General features: G+C 38.0%; 2 protein-coding genes and 1 long non-coding RNA gene across 3 annotated transcripts; 1 reads left to right on the forward strand and 2 right to left on the reverse strand.

The window, feature by feature from the left end:
* The first annotated feature begins 2,370 nt into the window (after positions 1–2,370).
* LOC126375293 (uncharacterized) lies at positions 2,371–8,638 on the forward strand. Its single transcript, XM_050022233.1, has 5 exons — positions 2,371–2,458; positions 2,558–2,954; positions 3,540–6,055; positions 7,960–8,040; positions 8,520–8,638. Exons 1-5 carry the CDS (start codon positions 2,371–2,373, stop codon positions 8,636–8,638), a joined length of 3,201 nt encoding a protein of 1,066 aa, XP_049878190.1.
* An 830-nt stretch (positions 8,639–9,468) lies between these two features.
* LOC126372778 (uncharacterized) lies at positions 9,469–12,504 on the reverse strand. Its single transcript, XR_007567218.1, has 4 exons — positions 12,331–12,504; positions 12,100–12,187; positions 11,903–12,022; positions 9,469–9,543 (listed from the first exon to the last, which is right to left on the reverse strand). It is a non-coding gene; the product is annotated as an uncharacterized LOC126372778 (long non-coding RNA).
* A 2,420-nt stretch (positions 12,505–14,924) lies between these two features.
* On the reverse strand, positions 14,925–24,163 carry LOC126372644 (uncharacterized). Its single transcript, XM_050018496.1, has 5 exons — positions 24,154–24,163; positions 23,586–23,643; positions 17,842–17,974; positions 16,017–16,202; positions 14,925–15,815 (listed from the first exon to the last, which is right to left on the reverse strand). The coding sequence occupies exons 3-5, from the start codon at positions 17,947–17,949 to the stop codon at positions 15,723–15,725; spliced, it is 387 nt and encodes a 128-aa protein (XP_049874453.1). The 5' UTR covers positions 17,950–17,974; positions 23,586–23,643; positions 24,154–24,163; the 3' UTR covers positions 14,925–15,722.
* Between the last annotated feature and the right edge of the window lie 1,359 nt (positions 24,164–25,522).

Consider the following 25,522-nt stretch of genomic DNA (forward strand, 5'->3'; position numbering starts at 1 on the left):
TTTTCAAAAGAAACGAAACGAAAGTACTGCTTATTAAGAAACCAATATTTTTTGTTATCACGTCTTCACAAAATCTGAACCGGGATCGAGTTATCTGAAGTTATAGACAGTTTTTCCTATTTATTAATGATAAAATGATATACTTACCACTAAGTATTTTGTGTAACTGATGCTTACACAAAGCAGTTAAGAATAAAATAAACATTTAAATAAATAGTAGAATCACTAAAATTGGGTAATTTCCTAGGTCAACGATAATTATGAAATTCTGATAATGAAATAAAGACAGATTTAAAGGTGACAAAAAACGTTATCTGTTTTCTATTTAACTTATTTATGAATTATAATATACAAAAAGGTAATCATCATCATCAATTTAAAAGCCACGCTCTTGTCGGTGCAGCATTTTCCATGCTATTTTTTTAGAGAAAAATAGGGCAGTGGTTTCCCTCTTGCCTTCCGCCCCGCAGTACTCTGTCTGACGCAAGTGGGATGGCGCCCAGAGTAGACAAAGGTGATAAGTGCAAAATTTGGTCACGTTTTGCTGGATGATGTCACAGGTTGCTTTTGCATACAAATTCTGTAGTAATTTCGTGTTTTGACGTTTAGAAAAAAGTAACAGTTTAGGTAGGTCGGTTTTTGTAAGTAGTAGTTTAGTGTAGTGTAGTAGATTTGGCTAGTTGGAAACCACGCTATTCTCCCTCTCAAAATGTTACTTAAAACTTTCGCCTCAGATTTAGATACCACTTTGCGTAAAGGTATATTAGAGGTTCCTTATATTAGAAACTATAACAGCATCCGCATTGGTTATTGACCTTTCTATATTAAAATGCTCAGTGTTCTTCCCTCCAAATCTGCGCGACAAACAAATCCACAAACGTACTTTTACGTTTATTATATTAGTGTGATCATCATGTCGACTAATTTCACCTAACATAATTTTAATGCGATAGTGTCATCACACGAAGTCTCTCTAAATCTCAAGTCACATGTGTATGTTATGTGTGTGTGCCATGTGTTAAGTAATCAATTATCAGTTAGCACTTTAAATCTCCCGCTCTTCCTATATCCATTCCCATACATCCATTCATTCACCCCAACGACCCATTTTCGCTCTCTTCAAAAGCGGTCGTCAAGTGTGCGTACGGACATCATAACATATTGTGTTAAAAAATCATAAAACTACCTAAGTGACCATCTCCAGCTTCTAAACTTCACCGTGAACAAGTAATAAGGGGCGCCCCTCAGGAACAGCATTCCAGCCAAGTTCAGAGCCTCATCACACGTGAGTCCGTTTCCCTTTTCCATCTTTTAAAGTGCTCACAACCCGACAAGGCAACCCTTTGGATTTACAGTCGTGAGCTATCGAAATCATTAACATTTTCTGGTCGCATCGAGCCGGATATTCTAAATTTGCACCGTGTTGCCTTGTTTGGGAAAGTTGCGGCGTAGTTCGGCGTCCATTTTGTTCACAAAAACCAAGTAGCAAATTGTTTATATTTATCATTTATAGTGTGTAAATCATACAAAACATATCATTTCACAGCATACTTTTGTGTTTTCTATCATATGTCCTAGTTTTTTCACACACAATTTATCATTTTATACATCAATCAGTAAGTACTTTCTTACATTCCAGAAAGTACCTACTACCTATTCAGTTTGTTCGTTCGCATTCGTGGGTGGTTATTTTCAAATTCATTTAGTGTCCTAACGTAAACATACATACATTAGGTAATATCATTTCAATATCAATCAAAGTGCTTAGTGAGTAACATAAGAATACTTAACTACATCAAACGTTGTTTTAAGTGAATACGACACGAGTATAGTTCATCGTAAAATTCATCATCTTTTTGTTTGTAACATATAGCAAACAAGTAAACAATCATCAACTATCATCATAAATAACATTATAAAACATTTTTATCATTTCATTTTCGAGCGTTTATGTGAGAACAAAAACATAAATAATTCTATCATTTAATCATTGTTTTATTATAAAACGGTCGTGGTGTTTATCAAATTTGGTTTCATTAACATAGCAAAATCTCACTTTTATAAAATAAATTAACATTGTTTTCTATCAGTAGAAAACTGGTCCTTCGAATTCAAAATAGAGCGTCAAGAATCGACCCCTTTGGCGGTATCATTCGTTCAAATCATTCGTTCATTTGCCGAGTTTTTGACGTTTCAGTACAACGAATCGAGAGTTTCAAAACAAAATACTGTGTTTTTTAGAACTTTTGTCGAGTTTTAAACTGTTTTAAACGTTTATTCATTTAAATCAGTGTGTGTTCTGTTCGGGTTTGTGTGTCCATAGTGAGATAAACTCGAAATATTCGTGTAAACAAGGTGTAAACAGTGAAAATGAGTGCAGTAATGATCACACATTATACATCAAAGCGAAATATCGCTTACAAACGATTATCGGATGCTGTTGCCCTCGCTCGAAGGTGTAAGAGTGATGTAAGTTTTTTACCACGTCTAGAAGTATGGGGTTCTCGCTTAGATACATATATGGAGACTTTTAATGAAAGTCATATCAATCTTGTAGTTGCCTTAACAGAGTCTAATGCTGCACCAGAGAATATCAAAGAGCAGGAGAAGTATCAAGAGGAAGCTGATGATATGTACTTTGAAGTGCTGGAAATAATGAAAAAGCATTTACATAAAAAAGAACAGAGTGATATTAAACCTTCTATTGACACTTCAAAGCACCAGAACTTGAAACTTCCTCCCATGAAATTGCCAACGTTTTTGGGACAGCTAAAAGATTTTCCAGGATTTATTGACTTATATAACACACTGGTGCATCATCGGAAAGACTTATCAAATGTAGAAAAGTTTCAATATTTAATAACTTCTTTATCAGGAGAACCAATTAACATTATTCGAGCTTTTCCTATATCTGAAGCAAATTATCAACATGCCTATGATGCTTTGGTGGATAGGTATAGTAATAAAAGATATTTAGCATTTATGTGCTGGGAACAAATTACAAATCTTAAATCTGTGACTGTGGGATCTGCTGAAAGCTTGCGGAATCTGTTGGACACATACAATGAAAACCTGTCAATGCTTGATTCATTAGGTTTACCTACCAGCAACTGGGACTTTGTGTTGTTCCATTCCCTACTGACCAAACTTGATAAAGCATCTCGGGAAGCATTTGAATTGGATTGTAAGGTCGGTGATTTCCCTAGTTTCCAACAATTAAAATCATTTTTAAAAGAAAGATGTGAGGCTTTGGAACGCTCTTCGTTATCATCAAACATTCAAACATCAAACATGCAATCTGTGAGGAATGTTCAAAAGTCTTCTCATCAATCAAATCAATCAAAACCTACCATGCTTCTAGCTCAGACATCACATGCACCAACATGCGTTTTATGTAAGGACATACATGCCCTTTATATGTGCCAACAATTTTTAAACAAGACACCTCAAGAGCGGAATGAGGTTGTTAAACAAAACAGATTATGTTTCAACTGTTTACGCAGTAACCACAACACATCAAAGTGTATTTCACAATTTAGATGCAAGACTTGTAATCAACGGCATAACAGCTTGCTACATTTTCCTGTCAAACAAAATCAAAAGACTGCTTCGAATCAGCAATCAGCACCTTCACCACCATCTTCGGAAAATGTTATCACTCCAGTAACATCCTTATCAAACATTTCTAACAGTTCAGATTCATCATTCGTGTTGCTTGCCACAGCAGAGGTTGAAGTGAAAGATGGATTTGGTGCATATCAGAGAGTTCGAGTTCTTCTGGACCCGGGTAGTCAAAGCCATATCATTACCAGCAGCTGTGCACGACGTTTAGGTTTGACTAAGTACAAGACCAACACTCCCATGTCGGGTATAGGTGAGGCTCCAGCGCAGTCCAGTGGTAGGGTGTTCCTCGAGATCCGTCCAATTGGTAAATCTGAGCCTTCCTTTGTGACCGAAGCATTGACCTTGGACAAGATTTGTGGTGACATGCCCACCCATCATGTAAATCAAAACAATTTTAAACATGTAGTAAATCTGAAATTGGCTGATGAGCGTTATCATCAGTCTCGAGCAGTGGATATTTTGATGGGGGGAGAACTGTTTCCACAAATTTTGTTGCCGGGGAAAGTGGAGGGTGAAAATCAAGGTGCTACCGCTATCAATACAATTTTCGGGTATGTCCTTATGGGACGTACACCAACATCATCGAGTGACTCCATTCCTACTCCTCTATCAGTAAATCATGTATCAATTGACGCGAATCTCGATGTCGCAGTTCAAAAGTTGTGGGAAATGGATAACATCTCATCTGAACCGAAGTGTCAATCAGCAGATGACATTCGGTGTGAACAAATCTATCAATCAACTACTCGTCGTGATAGCGAAGGACGTTACGTTGTTCAGTTACCTTTTCGCGATCAATTACCAGTTTTTGAAGATTCGTATTCTAATGCGTATCGTCGTTTTCAACAAATTGAAAAGAAATTAATTCAAAATTTAGCATTTCAAAAACAATACAATGAACATATTTTGGAATACCTGTCGAGTAGTCAAATGGAAGTGGTGCCGCCGGAAGAGTGCCGATCTCCTAAAGCATATTATATTCCACATTTTGCGGTAGTGAAACCCGGGCAGCTTCGCGTGGTTTACGACGCTTCTGCAAAGGATAAAGTAGGCATTTCCTTGAATGACACTCTTTTGACGGGACCAAAACTTCAAGCAGAGATAACAGATATATTGTGGCGTTTTCGTCTTCATAACATTGTGTTCACGACGGACATTCGACAGATGTATCGTCGCATCATAGTAACAGATAAGCATCGTGATTACCAACGCATTCTTTTCAGGAGTAACCCTGATGAACCCGTTCAGGAATATCGTCTTAACCGTGTCACCTTCGGTGTTTCATCAGCGCCATTCTTGGCCATTCGCACGATCCAACAATTAGCTCAAGATGAAGAGGAGTCATTTCCAGTTGCTGCGCAAATTTTGCGTCAAGATCTCTACGTCGATGACGTCGTTACAGGATGTAGTACCGTAGAGCAGGCTTTAGAACGTCAACAGCAACTTATAGGCATAATGGGGTCTGGAGGATTTGAGCTTCGTAAGTGGTCCAGCAATCATACCGCTGTGCTGCAAAGCATTCCTGAAAATCATAGGGCGGTTCCAGGTGTTACTTTTGATAGTGACAGCAATTTTGTGAAGGTGCTAGGTTTAGCCTGGAATTCACAAAATGACACTTTCGAATATCAAGTAAATCAAATCAAAAGAGATTGTACTAAGCGTACCATGTTGTCAGAGTTGGCGCGTATCTACGATCCCATCGGGCTTCTTACTCCATTAACATTTATGGCTAAACATTTAATCCAGCGATTGTGGTTGTTGGGAACATCATGGGATGAAGCCGTTCCCGGTGAGATTCATCAAATATGGATGAAGTATACAGAGCAGTTACCTCATTTATCGCAGCTTCGAATTCCTAGGCGTATAACTAAAAATGACACAGTTACTTACCAACTCCATGGGTTCTCGGATGCAAGCGAAGCGGGGTACGCCGGTGTAGTGTATCTTCGGTCCACTGACGAGCGAAATCAACATCACGTGGCCCTCGTAGGGGCAAGATCAAGAGTAGCTCCAACCAAACGTAGAACGCTGCCTCGCCTTGAGCTTTGTGGTGCGACTTTGCTCGCAGAACTTATGATGCATATCAAAAACCTGTATGCAGATATGATCACCATCGAAGGTGTATGGGCTTGGTGTGATTCCACGATAGTGTTGTCTTGGATCAACTCAAATTCAACAGATTATAAAGCCTTCGTTGGCAATCGTATATCAATCATTCAAAGAAAGATTCCGGATGCTAAGTGGATGCATGTCTCCGGTAAGCAAAATCCCGCAGATTGCGCAAGTCGCGGGCTAACTCCAGATGAGTTAATCAATCATAATTCATGGTGGACAGGTCCTGAGTGGCTGTCTCACGATCAGCATCATTGGCCTATTGAGCCTGATACAACCAAATCACCTCCAATCGATCCTGAAATATCATGTGAAAGGCGTGCGTGTGTTTTGACCAGTACTCTGCCAGTAATCAAACATCCGTTTGATCGTCTTATCGAAAAATATTCTTCTTTAAGAAAAATTCAGCGCATCCTCGCTTACTGTAAGCGTTTTGTTCAATGTCTGCGTAAAGACAAGCATACAGGTCATTTTACTGAGCCAGAATTACACGACGCTCTGTTACTATTAGTAAAACATGTGCAACAATCATCATTTAAAGCCGAAATTGATCGCCTTCGTTCAAATCGAACATTATCAAAATCAATCAGAAAACTCAATCCTTTTTTGGACGAGGAAGATGTCTTTCGTGTGGGGGGAAGGCTTTCCAGATCAGACTTGAATTTCGAAACCAAACATCCAGCCTTGCTTCCTCGAAAACATCGTTTAACTGATTTAATCATTCAGTGTGTGCATAATGAGAATCTGCATCCAGGTTTACAAACTATGCAGTATCTTCTTCTCCAGAACTTTTGGATATTATCATCTCGACGAGCCATTAATCAGGTTTTATCAAACTGTCATCGTTGCTTCAGAATGAAGCCTATTCCATATCAACCAAAAATGGCGGACTTACCTCGTTCGCGTATCACTCAAATGAAGGCTTTCCAGGTGGTGGGCTGCGACTATGCTGGTCCATTTAACATTACTTTTCAGAGACATCGTGGTGCACGGACAACAAAATCATATCTGTGTCTATTCGTGTGTTTTGCTACCAAAGCACTGCACTTAGAGTTGGCATCTGATTTGTCAACCGAAGCATTTTTAGCGGCCCTACGACGATTCATAGGTCGACGTGGTCGGTGTAACATCATTCACAGCGACTGTGGCACCAATTTCAAAGGCGCACAGTCACAGTTAGCAAACATCATGCGAACGGCTTGTGAGACTGAGCGTATCGAGTTCAAGTTCAATCCACCTGGAGCTCCTCACTTTGGAGGACTTTGGGAGGCGGGTGTGAAGTCTGTGAAGACTCACCTCTACCGAGTTATTGGTGCACAAATCCTAACATATGAGGAATTGAATACGCTGTTGGTGCAGGTAGAATCCATTTTAAACTCGCGACCTCTATGCCCGCTTAGCTCAGACCCTAACGATTTTTCAGTACTCACACCGGGTCATTTTTTGACATTAGCACCACTGACCACAGTGCCTACGCCTGACTACACAAACACAAGCATAAATAGACTTACACGTTGGCAGTTATTGCAGCGCATGCACCAAGACTTTTGGTCTCGGTGGCATTCAGAATATTTAACTAACTTATCGCAACGTTTGAAGTGGACCAAATCATTTGGAGATGTTAAAGTCGATCAACCAGTAATAATCAAAGATGAATGTAATCACCCACTTCGTTGGCGTTTCGGTAGGATTATCAAACTTTACCTAGGACGAGATGGTGTGCCTCGTTCAGCTACTGTCAAAACTGCACAAGGGAACTTAGATAGACCTCTTGTGAAGCTTTGCCCTATTCCTCTTACTGATTAGTTATTTTAAACAAAATTATAACATTTATCATCATGTGTGTATGTATGTATAATGTATATCATATATCTAATTTTAACAATTTATCATAATATTTATTTCATGTGTCCTAACTTCAATCATTATGCAACTTTTCATAACATGTTGTTATCAATATTGTATGCTATTGGTTTGAGTGAACATTTTCAAAATTTTGTTTTCTGGCTCTTAATTTCGCCAGCGGGGGGGAGAATGTTAAGTAATCAATTATCAGTTAGCACTTTAAATCTCCCGCTCTTCCTATATCCATTCCCATACATCCATTCATTCACCCCAACGACCCATTTTCGCTCTCTTCAAAAGCGGTCGTCAAGTGTGCGTACGGACATCATAACATATTGTGTTAAAAAATCATAAAACTACCTAAGTGACCATCTCCAGCTTCTAAACTTCACCGTGAACAAGTAATAAGGGGCGCCCCTCAGGAACAGCATTCCAGCCAAGTTCAGAGCCTCATCACACGTGAGTCCGTTTCCCTTTTCCATCTTTTAAAGTGCTCACAACCCGACAAGGCAACCCTTTGGATTTACAGTCGTGAGCTATCGAAATCATTAACACCATGTGATGTCTGTCATGCTGCTCTGGCATACGTAGATACATCTGGCGTGTTTGTGTATTATTGTATTCTTTGTGTATTGTGTAGGATTAGGTACATACATACACTGATGATATATACTTCATTTTATTGTAAAGTTATTTATGACAAAAAACATCTCTTCGATCATCATAACATAACTGACATGTTTCAAACTTTTGTTCATAAGGACGCGTGAACTAAAATGCGAAATAAAAAATGTGTAATTATTATGATGTTTGTTATTTGAAACCAAATAAGTATTTTACAAAGCAAAAATTGGCATAATAATATTGTACACAAAAATTGTTCGGAATGGTATATTGAAACTGTAATGACAGAAAATTAATTTCACAATTTATTGCAGCTAGGTACAGTACATTTCAGCTTGTTTCTATTGATATTGTCTTCCAGTCGCCTGAGAAAATGCTGAATGTCAAGGAAGGTGTAATGGAAAGGAATAACATGCAAGAGAGTGAACTATAGATGAAATATTTAGTGAATATTTGGCAAATATGGTTTATGAAATACACAATTGGGTAGATAACTCAAAAATATACTATAAATAGCTCATCTATAAATAGAAATTGGATTAAATAAATAAACAAAATACAATGTAATTTTTCTTTATCTTATTTTCAAACGAATTTTAACCACGAATTGCAAACAATTATGTCGACTAACACCACTTTTATTAGTGACGTCACAGCTAAAAAACAAATTCCATAGAAAAAAATACATATTCGTTTTATTTTAAAAGTATGTGATTTGACTTGCTTATCGTCTAGTCTATTATGAAAAAGAAAAGAGAATAGGTACCTACTACAAGTGCCGATAGTAGATTAAAATGGAGGTAATGTTGATTTACTTGTGATGAAATGGGTTTATGAAGTGAAGGGTTTAGAAAAAGTCGACAATTGTAAAAGGTATTTATTATGAAAAACGATATTATTATGAGTAAAAAAATAGGACTATGGAAAAAAGGCAGAGATCATTACACGAAAGACAAAGTCTATGACAATTTCTGGGAAATCGAACTCAGAAAATAATTTTGAGTCGGGCTTGAAATAAATGATTAATTTTTAATTGATTGATTGCATCAGTCGAAAATATGGTCAATTTTGCTCGTTTAAAAGTAATTCTGTCCAAATAAGTGATGTAGTTTAAGTTCGTAGTTTAAGTTAGAGGAAATAAAGATAGTGCGAGAGAGATCTTGGTTATTATGAGTGGAAGCTTTAAAAGACATTTTTGATTAAGTGACTGTTCGATGTTCTGGCTGATGTATGACTGTTCGATGTTCTGGCTGATGTATGACTGTTCGATGTTTTGGCTGAGTTAGCGGTCATCATGGACGGCCCCGTCTGCTAGTTTCACCAATAGGCGGATTTCATCTGTGAACGGAGAAAAGTATTTCAAGTATTTTGTATCGATATTTCGTTTCTATACATTCTTCTCCCCTGGAGGACTTGAAGCAAAGAAACGGCACATAATGCTGCCAATTGCTTATCTTCCCGGGCAGTTACCATACTCAGCCAAGTTGAAAACGATTACTAAAAACTACAGTGATTTTGACAAAAATGTATTGAGTAGACATTCAATCTATTACAAACAATTTTATCACTGTCACTGTTGCTTTTCAAAATCGTTGCCTTCTGATTGCTTCTGGCTCATCTCACTCGTTAGGGTCTATGGGTGGAAGTTTGTAACAGAGTATTTTCTCTCCCCCCCCCCCCCCCCCCCCCCGTACTGTAGCAGAGTACACACTCTGCACATACTGGCCTTTCGTTCTGACCGTCATCATTTTAAATTACGAAATTCTCATTCCATTCCGCATTTCCTTTCATTTTACACTGACTCACTGCATCCCCGACCTTCATTAAAGCAACACCCTCTAATTCTTGATTATTTTGTAATATACATCTATCCTGTTTGTGAAGTGTTTTTAATATAAAGAAACTGTATATATTCCTGCTTGCTGCTTGCTTCTAATTTATCATCATTATCACCGATCATTCCCCTACTCTGCCGGCACGTCGGGATACCATATCCTCACCACCCTGTGTGCCGCAAATTTATGTATGTCCTTATGTGTATGTATTTATTTATGGAAGGTAAAAGTCCGTCACTTCGACAGTATCCCAGTGCTCGTTACTTTACAAAAACACTTTTATTTTATTATCTTTCCAATTATTTTTGTGGCGCGGAAGCACGTGTGATGTGATGACTATTATTTTTATTATCCAATTTACTTACTTACTTTATTTTCTAGCAATAGGTTCTTGATTATATTTTGCAAAGTTAAAATGCCAATTCTTAGGTGAATACGAATTGGCGGATGGAGTGTTTGCGTTCAAAGTTGAGCAGTGCTTATGGTTATTTACGCAAATTTAGTGACTGAATTTAAAAACTACCGCGCTTTGCTTTTTCTTTCGTCACGCAATAATACTTAGTTACCACTAAGTAAGAATGTTGTATGAAAGTAAATTTTCTATCAATAAGATCTATAATCTGAATCAATTTTTATGCTTCCTTATAATTTGAACTCGTGACATCTATTGGCTCAAAACTAAACGCTGTTGTCCCAATACTGATCGCTATGAAAATTTACGGTAAGTAATTGTTTAAGAACATTCCTTAAACGAATCCTTGAACCTAAATCAAAATAAGTCTTATCTACACAAAAAACTGGGACAGGAACAATTTAATACCGTTCATATAAATTTCAACTCTAACAACTTTGCAATACGAATTATTGTAATATTGCTGAATATTTTGATTTTTGAACTACGGCCATGCGAAAACGAAGTCTATTAATTTTGTTTTATGGATATGAAGAAAAGTCAAAACATTTTTTAATTATAATCAATATTTCTTTCTAAAGTCGCTGCATAGAAAGTCTACAAAAATAATTTTCAGAGCTATTATTTCCTCACAGAGACGCAAATAGAATACTTGCACTATTCCGGACCTGACATCCTATAAAACAATTTGAAACCGCTAGCAAGAAGACCTTTAGAAGGTCATCAGTACACCTTGTGGGGGACCCGCCCACAGGGTGACAGCAGAAACGCCACTTTTTACAAAAAGTAGGTGTCGAGTCATCCGAAGTGGTGCTGTTATTCGGAGGAGTCGCCACCTAGCTAATACTACTGTATTTTTATATTAAATAATTAATTAAATAATTTTTATATATATTTTTATATCCCGGGCAGTTACCATACTCAGCCAAGTTGAAAACGATTACGAAAAACTACAGTGACTTTGACAAAAATGTATTGAGTAGACATTCAATCTATTATAAACAATTGTATCACTGTCACTGTCGCTTTTCGAAATCGTTCGCATTCATCATGTCTAAAAGTTGCCTTCTAATTGCTGCAGGCTCATCTCACTCGTTAGGGTCTATGGGTGTGAAATGAAAATATATATTTTTATATTAATTAATTCATAGTTGGTAACCAAAATAGCATTAAGTACACTTTTGTGACATCCGACACAAAACAAACAATGCCGTAGAAAATATATTTTTAAAAACTACTTATATAGGTGTTACTTCATTTTGGATGAAAATACTACAGTAGTATTAGCTAGGTGGCGACTCCTCCGAATAACAGCACCACTTCGGATGACTCGATGCCTACCATTTGTAAAGAGTGGCGTTTCATCCACGGATGAAATACATCTGCGGATGAGCTGTCACCCAAGTTGTTCGTTTCTACGGGACGTTTACCTCATGTAATTTACTGATACCTCTCCATTGACGTTCTGCATCATGTAGCCTCTGCTGACTCCGCCAACCGATGACATTACAGCATTAGACACGCCCACGTACCCGTCCCTGTTATCGCTCGAGCTTTCAACCGCTTGTCTCTGTATAAGATAGAAAGAGAAAATAAAGTTCTAGTGCTTGGTTTTTTCAAATATAATGGCTGCGTTAATATACTTACCATGAGTTGCATTGGTTTCATTGGTTGCATTGGTATCATTGGTAGCATTGTTAGTGGCCGTAGCGGTGGCAACGGTGGTAAAAAAGGCCTGAAAGTCAACGGCTTATAATATGGAAAAAATAATCGGAGGCAAAGTCAATCGTTTAAAAGGAGAAAAATATAAAAAGAAAACTATTTCATAGCTGTACATTGAACGTTGTATGACCACATACATAAAACATGCAGACTTACAGGCTCCTGCGAACACGTTCTTTCTCTCCAGTTTGGCTGTAATCATTGGCAGGCTTCGCTGCAAAAAATAGTCTTGCTTCCTAAACTGTTTCATATTTCAAAACAATCCTTAAACCTCCAACACAAAGTAAGCGAGGAGAGCTGGCTCACCATTTGGTCATTTTCTCGCACTAGTCTTTATTTTTATTTTTAGATTAAGTCTTTATGTTTTAAATTTTAATATTTATGTACGCTGTCTATTAAAACTTAAAGTCGTTGAAAAACATGTTAATGCACATAAGAATATACAGGGCGTTAGTGACATCGTAACGAAAACTTTGAGGGATGATTCAGGCCATGATTCTTAGTTGATATCGAGTGGATTTTCCGTCGCAAAAGTATGGAACGGAAAATAATTTAAATAAGCTCTAAAATTTTCATAACTGCTCCGACAGGAAATTCCACTTGATATCGACTTAGAATCATGGTTTGAATCATCCCCTTCAGTATTCGTTACAGTGTCACTAACACCCATACCTACTTGTTGAAAATTCCACTTGATATTAACTCAGAGTCATGGTCTGAATTATCCCTCTGAGTATTCGTTACGATGTCACTAACACCCTGTATTGTAATAAAATAAATCCCGGGTTATGGGATTCTGGTCTTATTAACTTAGGTATCACTACATAGTTTCTTGGCGCGGTAGTTGAGGAATTTCGTTCAGATTGTTAACTAGGGATTTCAGACCATAGACGAAAGAGTGAATAGGTTAAAAAATAAATAACAAAAATATATCAAATATACCAGTTGCGTAACAGGCGACGCAGAAAACGGTTATTATATACAATTTTAACTTCAGCATTTTCTCGGAACCAACTTCGATGAAATCAAATAACCACTGATCCCATTTTATATGACTCTCTTTGATTTTATCCAACACTACGCACTGTGGTGTTAATAAGGCTGTAACTAAATGAAAGTGGCCTGAAATAATATTTTAGATTTAGCCGTGAAGGGTTTAATCATGATTACTGATTAACATTCGCCACAGCGGACACGTCGAATACCTTATTATTATTGTTTTCGTATTGTGACCTAAGTAGGTATAAAGTGGTTATAAATATATGGTTTCATATCTCGGGGTTATGGAATTCCGGACTGTTAGAAAGCGCGGCCGCATAAATGTGAGCACCTCACGCTATTAAATTGACAAGTTTATGAATTAACGTTGCATGAATTCAATTGCATGTCCCGTAGGCTCTGCACGGCATCCGCGCCGCGCGCGTCGCGAATCGAGAATTTTATCGAGAGTTTCGACCAACAGACGCGAATACTATCGTGGATAGACTAAATATTAATATTAATGTGTGTATATGTTGTATACGTATATGTATGTCGTAGGTTTTACTTAAATAAACATTATTATTATTATTTTTTTATTATTATATATTTAAGCCCTCGATATAATTAGCGCAGCGCGCGGCACTGTTGCCGTGCTACGAGGGCTGTAATTATTATATTCATTATATTTAACAGCACATGTAAATTAAATATATCGTACACAACATGCAAGGCAAAAACTCTCTTTTTATATATGCATAACATTTACGTACGTATTATATATATTGACGCCGATATATATACCTAAATATTATTTTAAATAAAGAAGCGTGACGTGAGAATATTAGCCATAAATTCTAAAGTGACGGTTAAACACGACGAAAATATTATTCAAAGCAAGATTAAATTGAGAATTTTATAAAAAGAAAATATTGAATACCAGAATTGATCCATTTAGATATTGAATCTCGTATTGGCATAGATGATTAATTTCCCAATTTATCGTATAAAATGTTTGAGATTTACGCGTTTACTATTATCACTGAAACACACGTAGGTATGAATTACATATTCTACCGATTATTTCGTCCATCTATGCGTTTGTCTTGTACTATTTATTCAATATTGTAATTAATAAGTCAGTATATTTCCGAAATACAAACTGTAATAATAGCGGAATATTGCATTAAGACAAACCTACAAGGTTTAGCAATGCAATTTAATTGTATAATTATGTAATATTTTTTCAACAATAAATAAATAAATAAAAAAATTAAAAAATATAAGGTTCTTACCGCGTTAAATTAAGAATATGAGACTCACACTTACTTATTGTACACAGTCGCAAAACGCAACACATTAAAACAAATGCGAAAGAAGTCTCATTTTATTTGTTGATTGATAGAAAACAGAGCAGGTAATTTAGAGTCTGTCAGATATTTACAGTTTTGTAGAAACAGTGGAAATAAAGCAGAAGTTAAATCAGACAGTTAAAGCACAATGAAGTCGATCAAAGGCTCCCAACTTGTTCCTGAAGCTCTTTTGATAAGTGTTGATATGTTCAGAGTGATGATTGAAATGAAATTTTACCCCGATAATTTACAGGTTTACTCTACATACTTAAGTGATAAAAGATGATTACGATCAAGAGGAAAAGTAAGTTTATGAAAAGAAAATAACAAGTAGGGTGTTTAGTTATGGAGACAAAGTGATGAGTATGACAAGGAACGTCTTGAAAACATTAACCACCTTACCGACAAACAATAAACGAATCAAATCAAATATACTTTATTTCACAGCACTTAATTTTCACCAACAGTCCAATTTTGCTTGGCTGTCAAATACAGGTACTTAAAGGTACACACGTTCACCACTTGTTTATTTTGTATTGGTATGGCGGTAAGTATGAAAGAAATATTGCCAAAGATAATTCTAAAATACTTCATAAAGTAGTTTGTCAGGATCGTAACAAGTAAAATTCCAAGGTCTCAATCTGCCTATCTCACCGAGAAGTAGGTGTGATCATTGAATATGTGCACTTGCACATAAAAAGAAAAAAAAGGTAGAACATCTAAATTGAATAATATTGATTGAATGTATTTATTATTTTTTTATAAAAAATACATTTGTATACACAAATAAATGTAAAGGCCAAAAGTTAATGATGTAATGCGGAAGGAGCCTGGATTGCTGAAGAATAGACATCACCAAAGCAAAATTGATGTACCTATTATGAAGATGATGTGGTTGATGAAAACCAGACGAATGAAAAAGAAATTATAAAGTACCTATGATAGAAACGATTACGCAAAAGATAAAGTGTATGAACATTTCGTCGAAAACGAAATAGGGATTATGTGAGCTAGGGTTGAACGTGAAAACTAAAATTATGCAGGAAACATAAGAAAGTAGAAAATGTGTAACATAATAACATGTTTTTTTGTAATTGCTTGTGTTTTTTTAAAGATTCTCAGCCTTAATACTGACGTAGCTAAGATAAAGATAGCAAAGATACTACAAGGGAGGTCATAGTAACAACTTTACAAGATATTTTTGTTTGAGTTATTGTTCTAACTGTAGATTGAGCCGAAGCCGTTGTCACCCATTCGTGTGTCGTCGTCATTCTTCTTTCCCGGAGAATCATCCCAGGAAGTTTCCTTTACCTGTAGACACAAAAACGAAAGCCATCTCAAGTACCTTATTTTCTTTCCTAGTACTATTAAAGGTATGTTTTTTTAGAATAATATTTAAATAAGTAATAAGTTATATTTTATCTGCAATCTTTGTTGCCAAAAAAGTAGTACGCTGACTACATCCATCTGACTCTTTAAAATAACATCTTTAATTATCTTAGGGCTTATTACCTTTCCATTAACGTTCTGGACCATGAATCCTCTGGTGATGGTGACAGGTTTTCCACCGGCAGTATTCGTTGATGAAGAGACGGATGAAACCACGCCGACCGACGCACCCACGGCTGGTGCGCTTCCAGGGGTCGAGGTCGTGTCCTCCTCCGAGCTGCTGTCCTCGCCCAATAATTTAGACCCGATCTGTAGTAAATAGAGTTCCAAAATCAAATGAATAATGCTTTATTTAGAATATTTTTATTAGAGAGAACAATACAAAAACATAAAAGAATGGAACTTATACAAATAGAAACAAAAATGAAAAATAGAATGTTGGTCGAAAAAGTCAAAAGCGGTGGTGGACGTCCTCAATAAATGGACCTCACTCAGTATAAGCCACGGCGCGGCGGCGTGAGCCACGGCGCTGGTATTCTGCGGGCCCAGCCGAGTGAGGCATGAACATGTTTAACGTAACTGTCCACTCGATCCAGCTTCACCTGGTTACAATGAGGGACACGTTCCCCAAAAAATATATAGATGACGCTGTGAACGATGTCTTCGTTTAACCTTCTAATTTCATAGATTCCAGACATTATACTTATATCTTTGCTTTTCAGTATTAAATAATCACACTTGTAATAACACCCAGGCAAAACAGATCGTTCAACCGTTATTATTCTAATCAAAATAAAGGGAGCAATATAGGTAGCAACAACATAATTTTATATTACATATCTGATACAAATCGAGCACCAATTATTTTTATACAATGCCTCTACCATTATATTTTATTTTTGAATAATTATGTTATACGAACAAAGAAGAAATAGGTAATTATCACATTAAAAGTATACATCGCCATCTATATATTTTTTGGAGAACGTAGCCTAGAAAATCTCTCACTTTTACCTATTTTTTGGCCTATGACCTTTTTGAAGAAATGTAGACCATGACAGTTAGAACTGCATGCAAATGCATCCAGTGACTCTCTATATTAAATAAGCTCAAACATACAGATGGCATACTTTATTTTGATAGTATGCCTTGATAATATACAGGGTGTTAGTGATATCGTAATGAATACTCAGAGGGATGATTCAGACCATGATTCTGAGTTAATATCAAGTGGAATTTTCCGTCGCAAAATTCATGTTATTTTTTTAGTTTTTTTAAATTATTTTCAATTCTATACTTTTGCGATGGAAAATTCCACTTGATATTAACTCAGAATAATCAGCTGAATCATCCCTCTCAGTATTCGTTACGATGTCACTTACACCCCATACAAGTACATACAGTAGCCATACAAGTAGGTATGGGTGTTAGTGACACTGTAACGAATACTGAAGGGGATGATTCAGACCATGATTCTGAGTCAAGTGGAATTTCCTGTCGGAGAAGTCATGAAAATTTTAGAGCTTATTGAAATTATTTTCCGTTCCATACTTTTGCGACGGAAAATTCCACTTGATATCAACTCAGAATTATGGCCTGAATCATCCCTCAAAGTTTTCGTTACGATGTCACTAATACCCTGTATTATCACGCCCAAAAGAGCGGGTGTAAAGTATATACACTCACCAGCTATACTTAGAACATTATACAATGTAAGCTAGAAGAAAAGAGAGGAAGGGGAAGACCACGACGGGCTTACATGGAGCAAATTAAAGAGAAGGCGAACGTCGTGTCTTATAAGGAAGTGAAGAATTGGTCTATGATACAGAAGAGTTGAGAATGCTACACCGATAAGAGTGTGGCTAAATTAATAATGATGATGATTAGCTATATTTAAGTCCCAAGCATTGATGATGGGAGGTAAATATTTAAAACTATAAAGACTTACCAATGGTGGTATTGGCGTTATTGGTAATAGTGGCAGCGGTGCTATTGGTGGTAGTATTGAAAATATTTCAAAAGCCGGTTGGTTTTCTAAATTTGGTCTCCACTTCATTATATTATGGCGGATTTTATAATGACTGAAATGATAACATACCCGATATGTTAATTAGTTTGATTTTGCCTTATTTAGCCAAAGCTAAGCCACTAAGCATTATGAGCTTTTGGGGGGTTAAAAAGGCCACATCTAAAAAGCAATATTGCTATTTGACATTTCTTGACATTGCGCAGTTACTTTTATACCTATATGCGCAAATGGCAAAATGCAATGAATTGTTTCTGTGATCTTTTTAAACCTCCTATATCCGAATAACATGCGGTTTGTTTTTCTGATGTCTCGCCTTCCGTCTTTTCCCCTGTCTATTATTGCCAATTTTAGTTGTATTATTACTAATCGACTGCAGTTAATATAAAAATTTTACCTTCCAATAAAATTTGTATTATGTTTCCTCCGACGTCCGAAGTCCATTTATGGGAGAGAGTGCCTCGTCCTCATACCGCATCGCGCCGCTAGATGTCGCTTCCCGTCTAGGAAAACCCTTGCCAAGCGCCCCCTGGTGGCTAAACGGGGTACTATCCCCCCCGCCCGAGCCATACAAGCCGCCATATTCTTACCTCATTGTTCGGCTCATAATGATGTTGAGGTCCACCAGGAAGACCTAACATGGACTTCGGACGTCGGAGGAAACATAATACAAATTTTATTGGAAGGTAAAATTTTTATATTATGTGTTCCGTTAGACGTCCGAAGTCCATTTATGAGAGACGTGTTTGTTATCTCCTGGTGGCTTGTGTGGAAAATAATAAAATGAAATACGCAACAATGTGATTACATGAAGTGTATATTGTATGTATATAAACAATAGGAAAACATTTCTGATAAGTGAATCAGCTTAATTTGATTAATTAAATTAATTAACACATCTACGAGGGCATAGAAAAGTATTGGGATAAAGATTTCTCAGACACGCTATTATCTGTTTTAGATATAGGTTTCTTATAGAACTTCCTAAAGGTATATTCATGCCGCCAGTTGGCTTTCGCTAGAATTTCATTAACAGGGTAATTTTCTATCCAGTTTAACGACGATACTGCTGCTCTACAACTACCAGGGGACGCATGTATGCCAGCATCCTTCAGCAGGGTCCTAACCCAACCTCCTATGATGGCCGGTGAAGCTGGCTGATGAGGAGCTCTAGTTGTTAAAAATAAATTTGTGAAAGGACCTCTAATATTTTTTGTTATTTCTACTAACGCTTTCAGCCAGTAAACTGGGCTGATATTTTTATCAGGAGCGTGTAATAACGTCCACTTTGATTGTTGGTACGACGTTGAATCGGTTTTTGAGCCAAATGAGGGACACAGAGTAATAGAATCAGCATCGACTATAAAATGGTCTTGATCGCAATGTAACAATGACAGGTCATGTACTCTGCGTCCGGATGCTAGCAATAAGATCGTAGCTGTTCGTCTTGAAATATCAAACAGACTGTTATGTGGGTTTGTAGATCTTAAATGTCTAATAACTAGTCTTGCATCCCAAATGGGAACCTTGGGAGGTACAGGTCTGGCTAGAGAAATTGCTTTCAGAATATGCTTTACAATATTGCTACTAGAAATCTGTACATTGGAAACAGTCTCGCAGACAGATGCTATAGCTGACTTGTGAACAAGGATTGTACGGTATGCTAGATTTCCAGACAGAAATAATTGTGCCAAATATCTAGCCACTTGTGGTGGTTTTGGTAAGTGTGGAGTAACATTATTCTCACGACACCAGCTTGACCACCTAGCCCAAATTGGCGCATACGTTTTAAATGTCGAAGGTCTCCAACACGATAAAAGAAGATTCTTTTCTTCCTGAGACCAGTTCTCGGTTAACGTATCCCACCCGAAATGAGCCAGGCTTCTAGTTCCAGGCTGTTGACTTGAGCTGGAGGATGGCCCGTTTTCGTATCTATCAGCGTGTCTTGAAGATTCTGTATTTTCATCGGCCGTGTCAACGCTCGGAGCTTCAGGTCGGGTCGCCAAAACGGTTTCGTCCATTTCGGGGTTATCATTATGAAGTGTCCCGACGCCGCGTTGAGATGTTGAAGAACACGTGGGATTAGCCCCGGTGGAGGGAACAGCCAAGCAAGACTGTAATGCCAGGATTTGCTGAACGCGTTGTGATAGCAGGCGTTCGAGTCTGACAAGTCGCGCGTAACATAATTCGGAACGACGTGTGCTGTTCTTGAGGCAAATAAGTCGACGTCTGGAGTGCCCCAGCGATGGAATATTTTTGATGTCGCCTCCACTTGTAGGTGCCATTCGGAGCCTGCGCGATTGCGCGAGAGGTGGTCGGCTTCCGTGTTGTACAGCCCCGGAAGGTGGTGAGGGACCAGTACAACATTGAGGCTGTCCGCCAGAGCCAGTAGTTCCTTGGTCAATCTCAGCAACAGAGGGGACTTGGTTCCTCCCTCGTTCTTGATGTACGAGATCACCGTCCGGTTGTCGCTTTGTAGAATCACAGTCGAGTCTTCGAGAACTGCTGCTTTTTTCGAGAGGGCTGCGATCACTGCGTACATCTCTTTGGCGTTGCAGTGCCAAGTCTTTTGATGATTGTTCCAGGAGCCCTGAATCTCTTCGTTGTTGACTACAGCTCCCCATTTTATGTCTGAAGCATCTGTGGTCACGTAGTTTGTTGGAAATGCGTTTTGGTGTATCACTGTACTTTGACTGACATTCTCTAGCCACCACTCGAGTTCGTCTCGCACTTCGTCTAGATATGGAACTGCCTTCCGCGGTGTCTGGCGAAGTAGTCTGCTGTGGCGTTGCAACGTACGGCAATGCAACCTTCCCCGGAGGGTGATGAAGGTCGCAAAGTTGAGAAGCCCTAAGAGGCGTTGCGCCTGCTTGAGGGTCCAACTGCCGGCTGCGAGTCGAGTCATCAGGCTCTGGCGGATCTTGGTGATCTTGTCTGGGGGCAGGGACTTCGCATTTGTTCGTGTGTCCCAGTTGATGCCAAGGTACTCCATCTTTTGTACTGGATTCAGTATGGATTTGTCCAGATTGACGCACCAACCCAGACTGGTCAGGAAATTCACTGCGAAATGTGCTTGTGATCGCAGTACGTTCTGGTCTTGATGAGCAATGCAGTAGTCGTCCAGATATACTACTACCCGGATACCTTTGCCACGTAGTATTTCGGCTGTCCAATTCGTTACCGATGCAAACATTTTCGGTGCCGTCGCCAAGCCAAACGGTAAGCACGTCATCTGTAGCAGGCGGCCGTTGTAACTGACACGCAGAAAACGCCGGTGTTGTGGTCTTATTGGTATGTGATAGTAGGCCTGACTGATATCTAATTTCACCATCCAATCGCCTGGTTGGAGGAAATTCGGCATTTGACGATGATGGAAAAGATAAAAGTGTTTGGTGTTCATGTATTGATTTAAACTTTTTAAGTTGAAGATCACACGGTTCTTTCCGTTGCTCTTTGATATTAGAAACAGTGGAGATATGAAGGATGGGGTTAATGGTGCGGGTTCTAAAACGCAATCCTGAATCATAATTTGAATCTCGGTTGACATCTCTTGAGAAACTGGGGTCTGAAATTGTGATATCACGTCTAAAGTTGGAAAAATTAAAGGCGGTGTCTGGTTGAATGGGATTCGAGCCCCGGATATAATTTTGAGGATGGCTTTGGGTGGATTGTAGAGGACCCAGGCTTTCCGATAATGTCGTAGACAACCGCCTGAAAAGGTCACCGAGTCATTTTTGCTTTTTACCCGTTCTACGGGATCCCTTTGAATTCCGCCCCCCCTTTTTCTTTTCCTCGTCATGATATTTTCTGTCGTGGGAATTGCTTTTGTTATCAATTTGCTTTCGTTTAGGTGGTCGACCGTGAAATGTCTTTTCTTGATTAGATGTTGTAGGTACAGGAGATTTTGCGCGGGTAGGTTGAGATTTCGACTTCTCTTTTTGTATTTTTTCTATACCTCCAATTTTTTGTATATAAGTCGTTAAGGACTGCGGATTAAACATATACTCAGAAGACGGCGGTATTTTTTCAATATCTTCACGCAAATATTTGTCCTTTAATGGTTTTAACAATGACCGACGGCGCAGTTCTAATACCTCAGCACGTTTTCCACAAATCATTTGAAGAATATCACGAGACCTCGTTTTATAACTAGAATCGTTGCCAAACAATTCGGTCAATTTGTCATAAAGGACAGCGGGAGTCAATATTAAATCAGGAGTGGCAGACCAATCAATAAGCGCTTGTAAGTTTGAGCTTACGGACTCATTTTGTCCCAAAAAGGCGTTAGACAGCGCTGCGAAGCTGCGTTCCATCTGATGCCAGCGAATAGGGGCAAAAGGGTCTTCTAATCGACGTAATTCTTCATTTACTTTTAATTCAGTAAAAGCAGGGTAAGCCACATATTTCTTTTGAATATCAGTATAACGGACAGCATTCCAGTCGGGAGAATCGAATCTTTGCAAAACAGATATTTTTTGTACGCGCTCCGGTATAGCCTTAGCCACGACTGGGTCTTTGATAGAAACGCTTAGATCGGTAATGGCATCTACCTTGAAAGACGGTACAGGCGGAGCGGGGGGTCGTAAGAAAGGCTCATGTACTATGTCGTGCGGTACCGTAGTCGAAACGGATGTCGCAGGTAAATTTGGTAAAGGTACGTGCGGTACCGTAGTCGAAACGGATGTCGCAGGTAAATTTGGTAAAGGTACCGTGCTATTAGAGGCTTGTATAAAAGTAGCGTGTGCATGAATCATATTATCGAATTGACTCACCAGCCGTTGTGACAATTTGTCAAACCTTCGTTCCAAATCCCGCGAAGAAAACCGCTTCCGCTTTGCTGGTGGCGCCGACGCGTCGCGACACGGTGCGATCGGTGGATCAGGGGCCTGTGCGGCCCCATCGGATTTTGGCACCGAATCCGATTCCGATGTCCCGTCCGACGAGCTTTCACTATCACTACTGCTACTACTACGCGGAGAGTCAGAAGATCCGGATCTTTTTCTCGGTGGCAATGAGGGTAGCATTTTCGTAAAAACACAATTATTTTTTTTTTACGACTTCTAGACGGAAAACTAATAATTTCACTAGAATTTAACACTAGGATTTAAATTTTCTACTTTAATCTTGAAAATTTTGTAAAAAGTTACACTAATTTGCACAAAGAAAATTTTGATCGAAAATTTTGTATCTATCGGCGTGCGGTCGGTATGAAAAACGACGCAACAATGAGGTAAGAATATGGCGGCTTGTATGGCTCGGGCGGGGGGGATAGTACCCCGTTTAGCCACCAGGGGGCGCTTGGCAAGGGTTTTCCTAGACGGGAAGCGACATCTAGCGGCGCGATGCGGTATGAGGACGAGGCACTCTCTCCCATAAATGGACTTCGGACGTCTAACGGAACACATAATATAAATTTGAACCCTCAAGTGATACTAGAGAAATACAAACTTCAATTTAGCAAGTATTACTAATGCATCCAATTTGACTTTTGGAAGATAATCTTTCATATTTTATTTGCAGTGTTGTCGTTTGGTTTTCCAACGTTCCGAACTTTTAACCTTTTAATTTGGTTAGCACCTATGTATATTACTGGTAAGCGATATTCAAACACTACCTCTAAAATTCTAATCATTTGAATTGACTTTGCAATTATGTCGCGTACTTACTGGTTAAGGAATCTGCTTCTGGTCGCGTCTTTTTCGCTAGAATCGTATCCTGGCGTTACTGCGAAATTTTAATAATCATTAAGCCTACCCCCAAAAAGAAAGCGGTGACGCAGCATTACGTCATTTTCTTGCACCTGGGGATTAAAAAGGCCACAACGAAGCAATTCATCTAAAAAAGCAATATTGCAATTTGACATTTGCGCATATAAAAGTAAGTGCGCAATGCAAAAAAAATGTCAAATTCCAATATTGCTTTTTTGAATGAATTGTTTCGATGTGGACTTTTTTTTCTTGTTGCTCTTACATTGTGCACTTGATAATTATCGTTACTTATTACTTAACCTTAGAATACATACAATTTATAAAATAATAATAGAACTTAAAATGTCATGACCCTCTATAGCAGGTCGCGCCAGCGATTTAACTTTAAAGGAGCTCAATTTAAATATTACACACATCATTTTCGTTTATTAAATCGCCGAATATGATAAAAAATATTCATAAATGCTTACATTAAAAAAAACAATTTTAAACATAATTATAGAAAGCAAAAGAGAACAATGGATACCATTTGCGTAGCAGCCATACGTAGACACGGCAATTGTAATAAGTGTTATCGTCAGCATTTTCTGTCGGAACCAACTTCCAATAAATCCAAACAGCCACTGACCAGAGTTTGCATGACACTTACAGAGGTGAAAGATTTATATAAAATGCGTTGACAGCTTTATTATAATATATGAATAATATTGGACACGACTTGTAAGATACGCTTAATAAAATACTGCACATAAATACAAGGGTCATAACGAATGAAATAAGACGTCAAAATATATCGGTAATACATATTTTTTATTACATGTAAAGCATTATCAGGTATTGAATATTCCAAATAGGTAACATATGACTATTTTCCTATCCTTCATATTCAGATAATAAGCCATCAAACAGTTGATCAGTAGGTAGGATAAATTTTAGTTGCTTAAATGACCACTAGAGGCCCTGTAAAATAACCCGTGCGTATTAAAAATACATTTTGGGTCGGGGAGTTGCATACTAACAAGGTGCCTATCGCGAAAATATATGTGAGACCTGATGATGACTGAATTCGAAAAAGGATTTTACGTTACGCCACTACCTGTAGTTACGTAAAGCCTTGCAGTCCTACAGCAAAGGGCGAAACCTTTAGTCCTAATATGTGTCGAAAAAAATCTTTGAATAGAAAAATCTCTTTTAGCCGTGGAGAAACAGGAATGAAGACAATTTGCTGCGCGAGTTTATGACTCAATCAATTAAGAAAGTGGCCTTGAATACGACTACTGCACGGGGTACCTTTACAATTTCATAAAATAATTCGATTAGGAATTTGATTTTGCTGTATATAAAAGTTTAATAAAATTTGAAATCAAACTACGTGGCAAATCAATTGTTTCCATCCTAGATTATATATAGTTTCCGCGCATTAGTTTATTCTTATTACAGGTAAGGATATTTCTGCTTTGGATAAAAAAAAATGGGTATTCTTTAAAACTTAGATTCAAAATAGATGAAAAAAGGAGTACATGTTGAAGTAATTAAAGCACATAATAACGGGTTCTTACCGCTTACCGCGTTTAAATGGGGATATGAGACTCCCGATATTTCGACACTGTTGCAAGTGCCATGATCACGGGATGACTGATGAGATTGGAGTGGAGTAGGTAGATCCATAATTTTCTACGGGCAGACATATCTGTTTACCCTCTTTCTTTGCCGCTTGTTTATGTTTTTGATATCGGAATGTTCGGAATCCCCATTTAAACGCGGTAAGAACCCGTTATTATGTGCTTTAATTATGATAATGGCCCCGATTCCTGCAGACACCGCCTAATTTTATTTAAAGTTATATCCGTCATTTTCATATCCGTCGAAAAGGAAAGGGACGGATGATTCACAGC

Source organism: Pectinophora gossypiella, chromosome 2 (assembly GCF_024362695.1).
Source record: "Pectinophora gossypiella chromosome 2, ilPecGoss1.1, whole genome shotgun sequence".
In the NCBI taxonomy this organism is placed as follows: domain Eukaryota; kingdom Metazoa; phylum Arthropoda; class Insecta; order Lepidoptera; family Gelechiidae; genus Pectinophora; species Pectinophora gossypiella.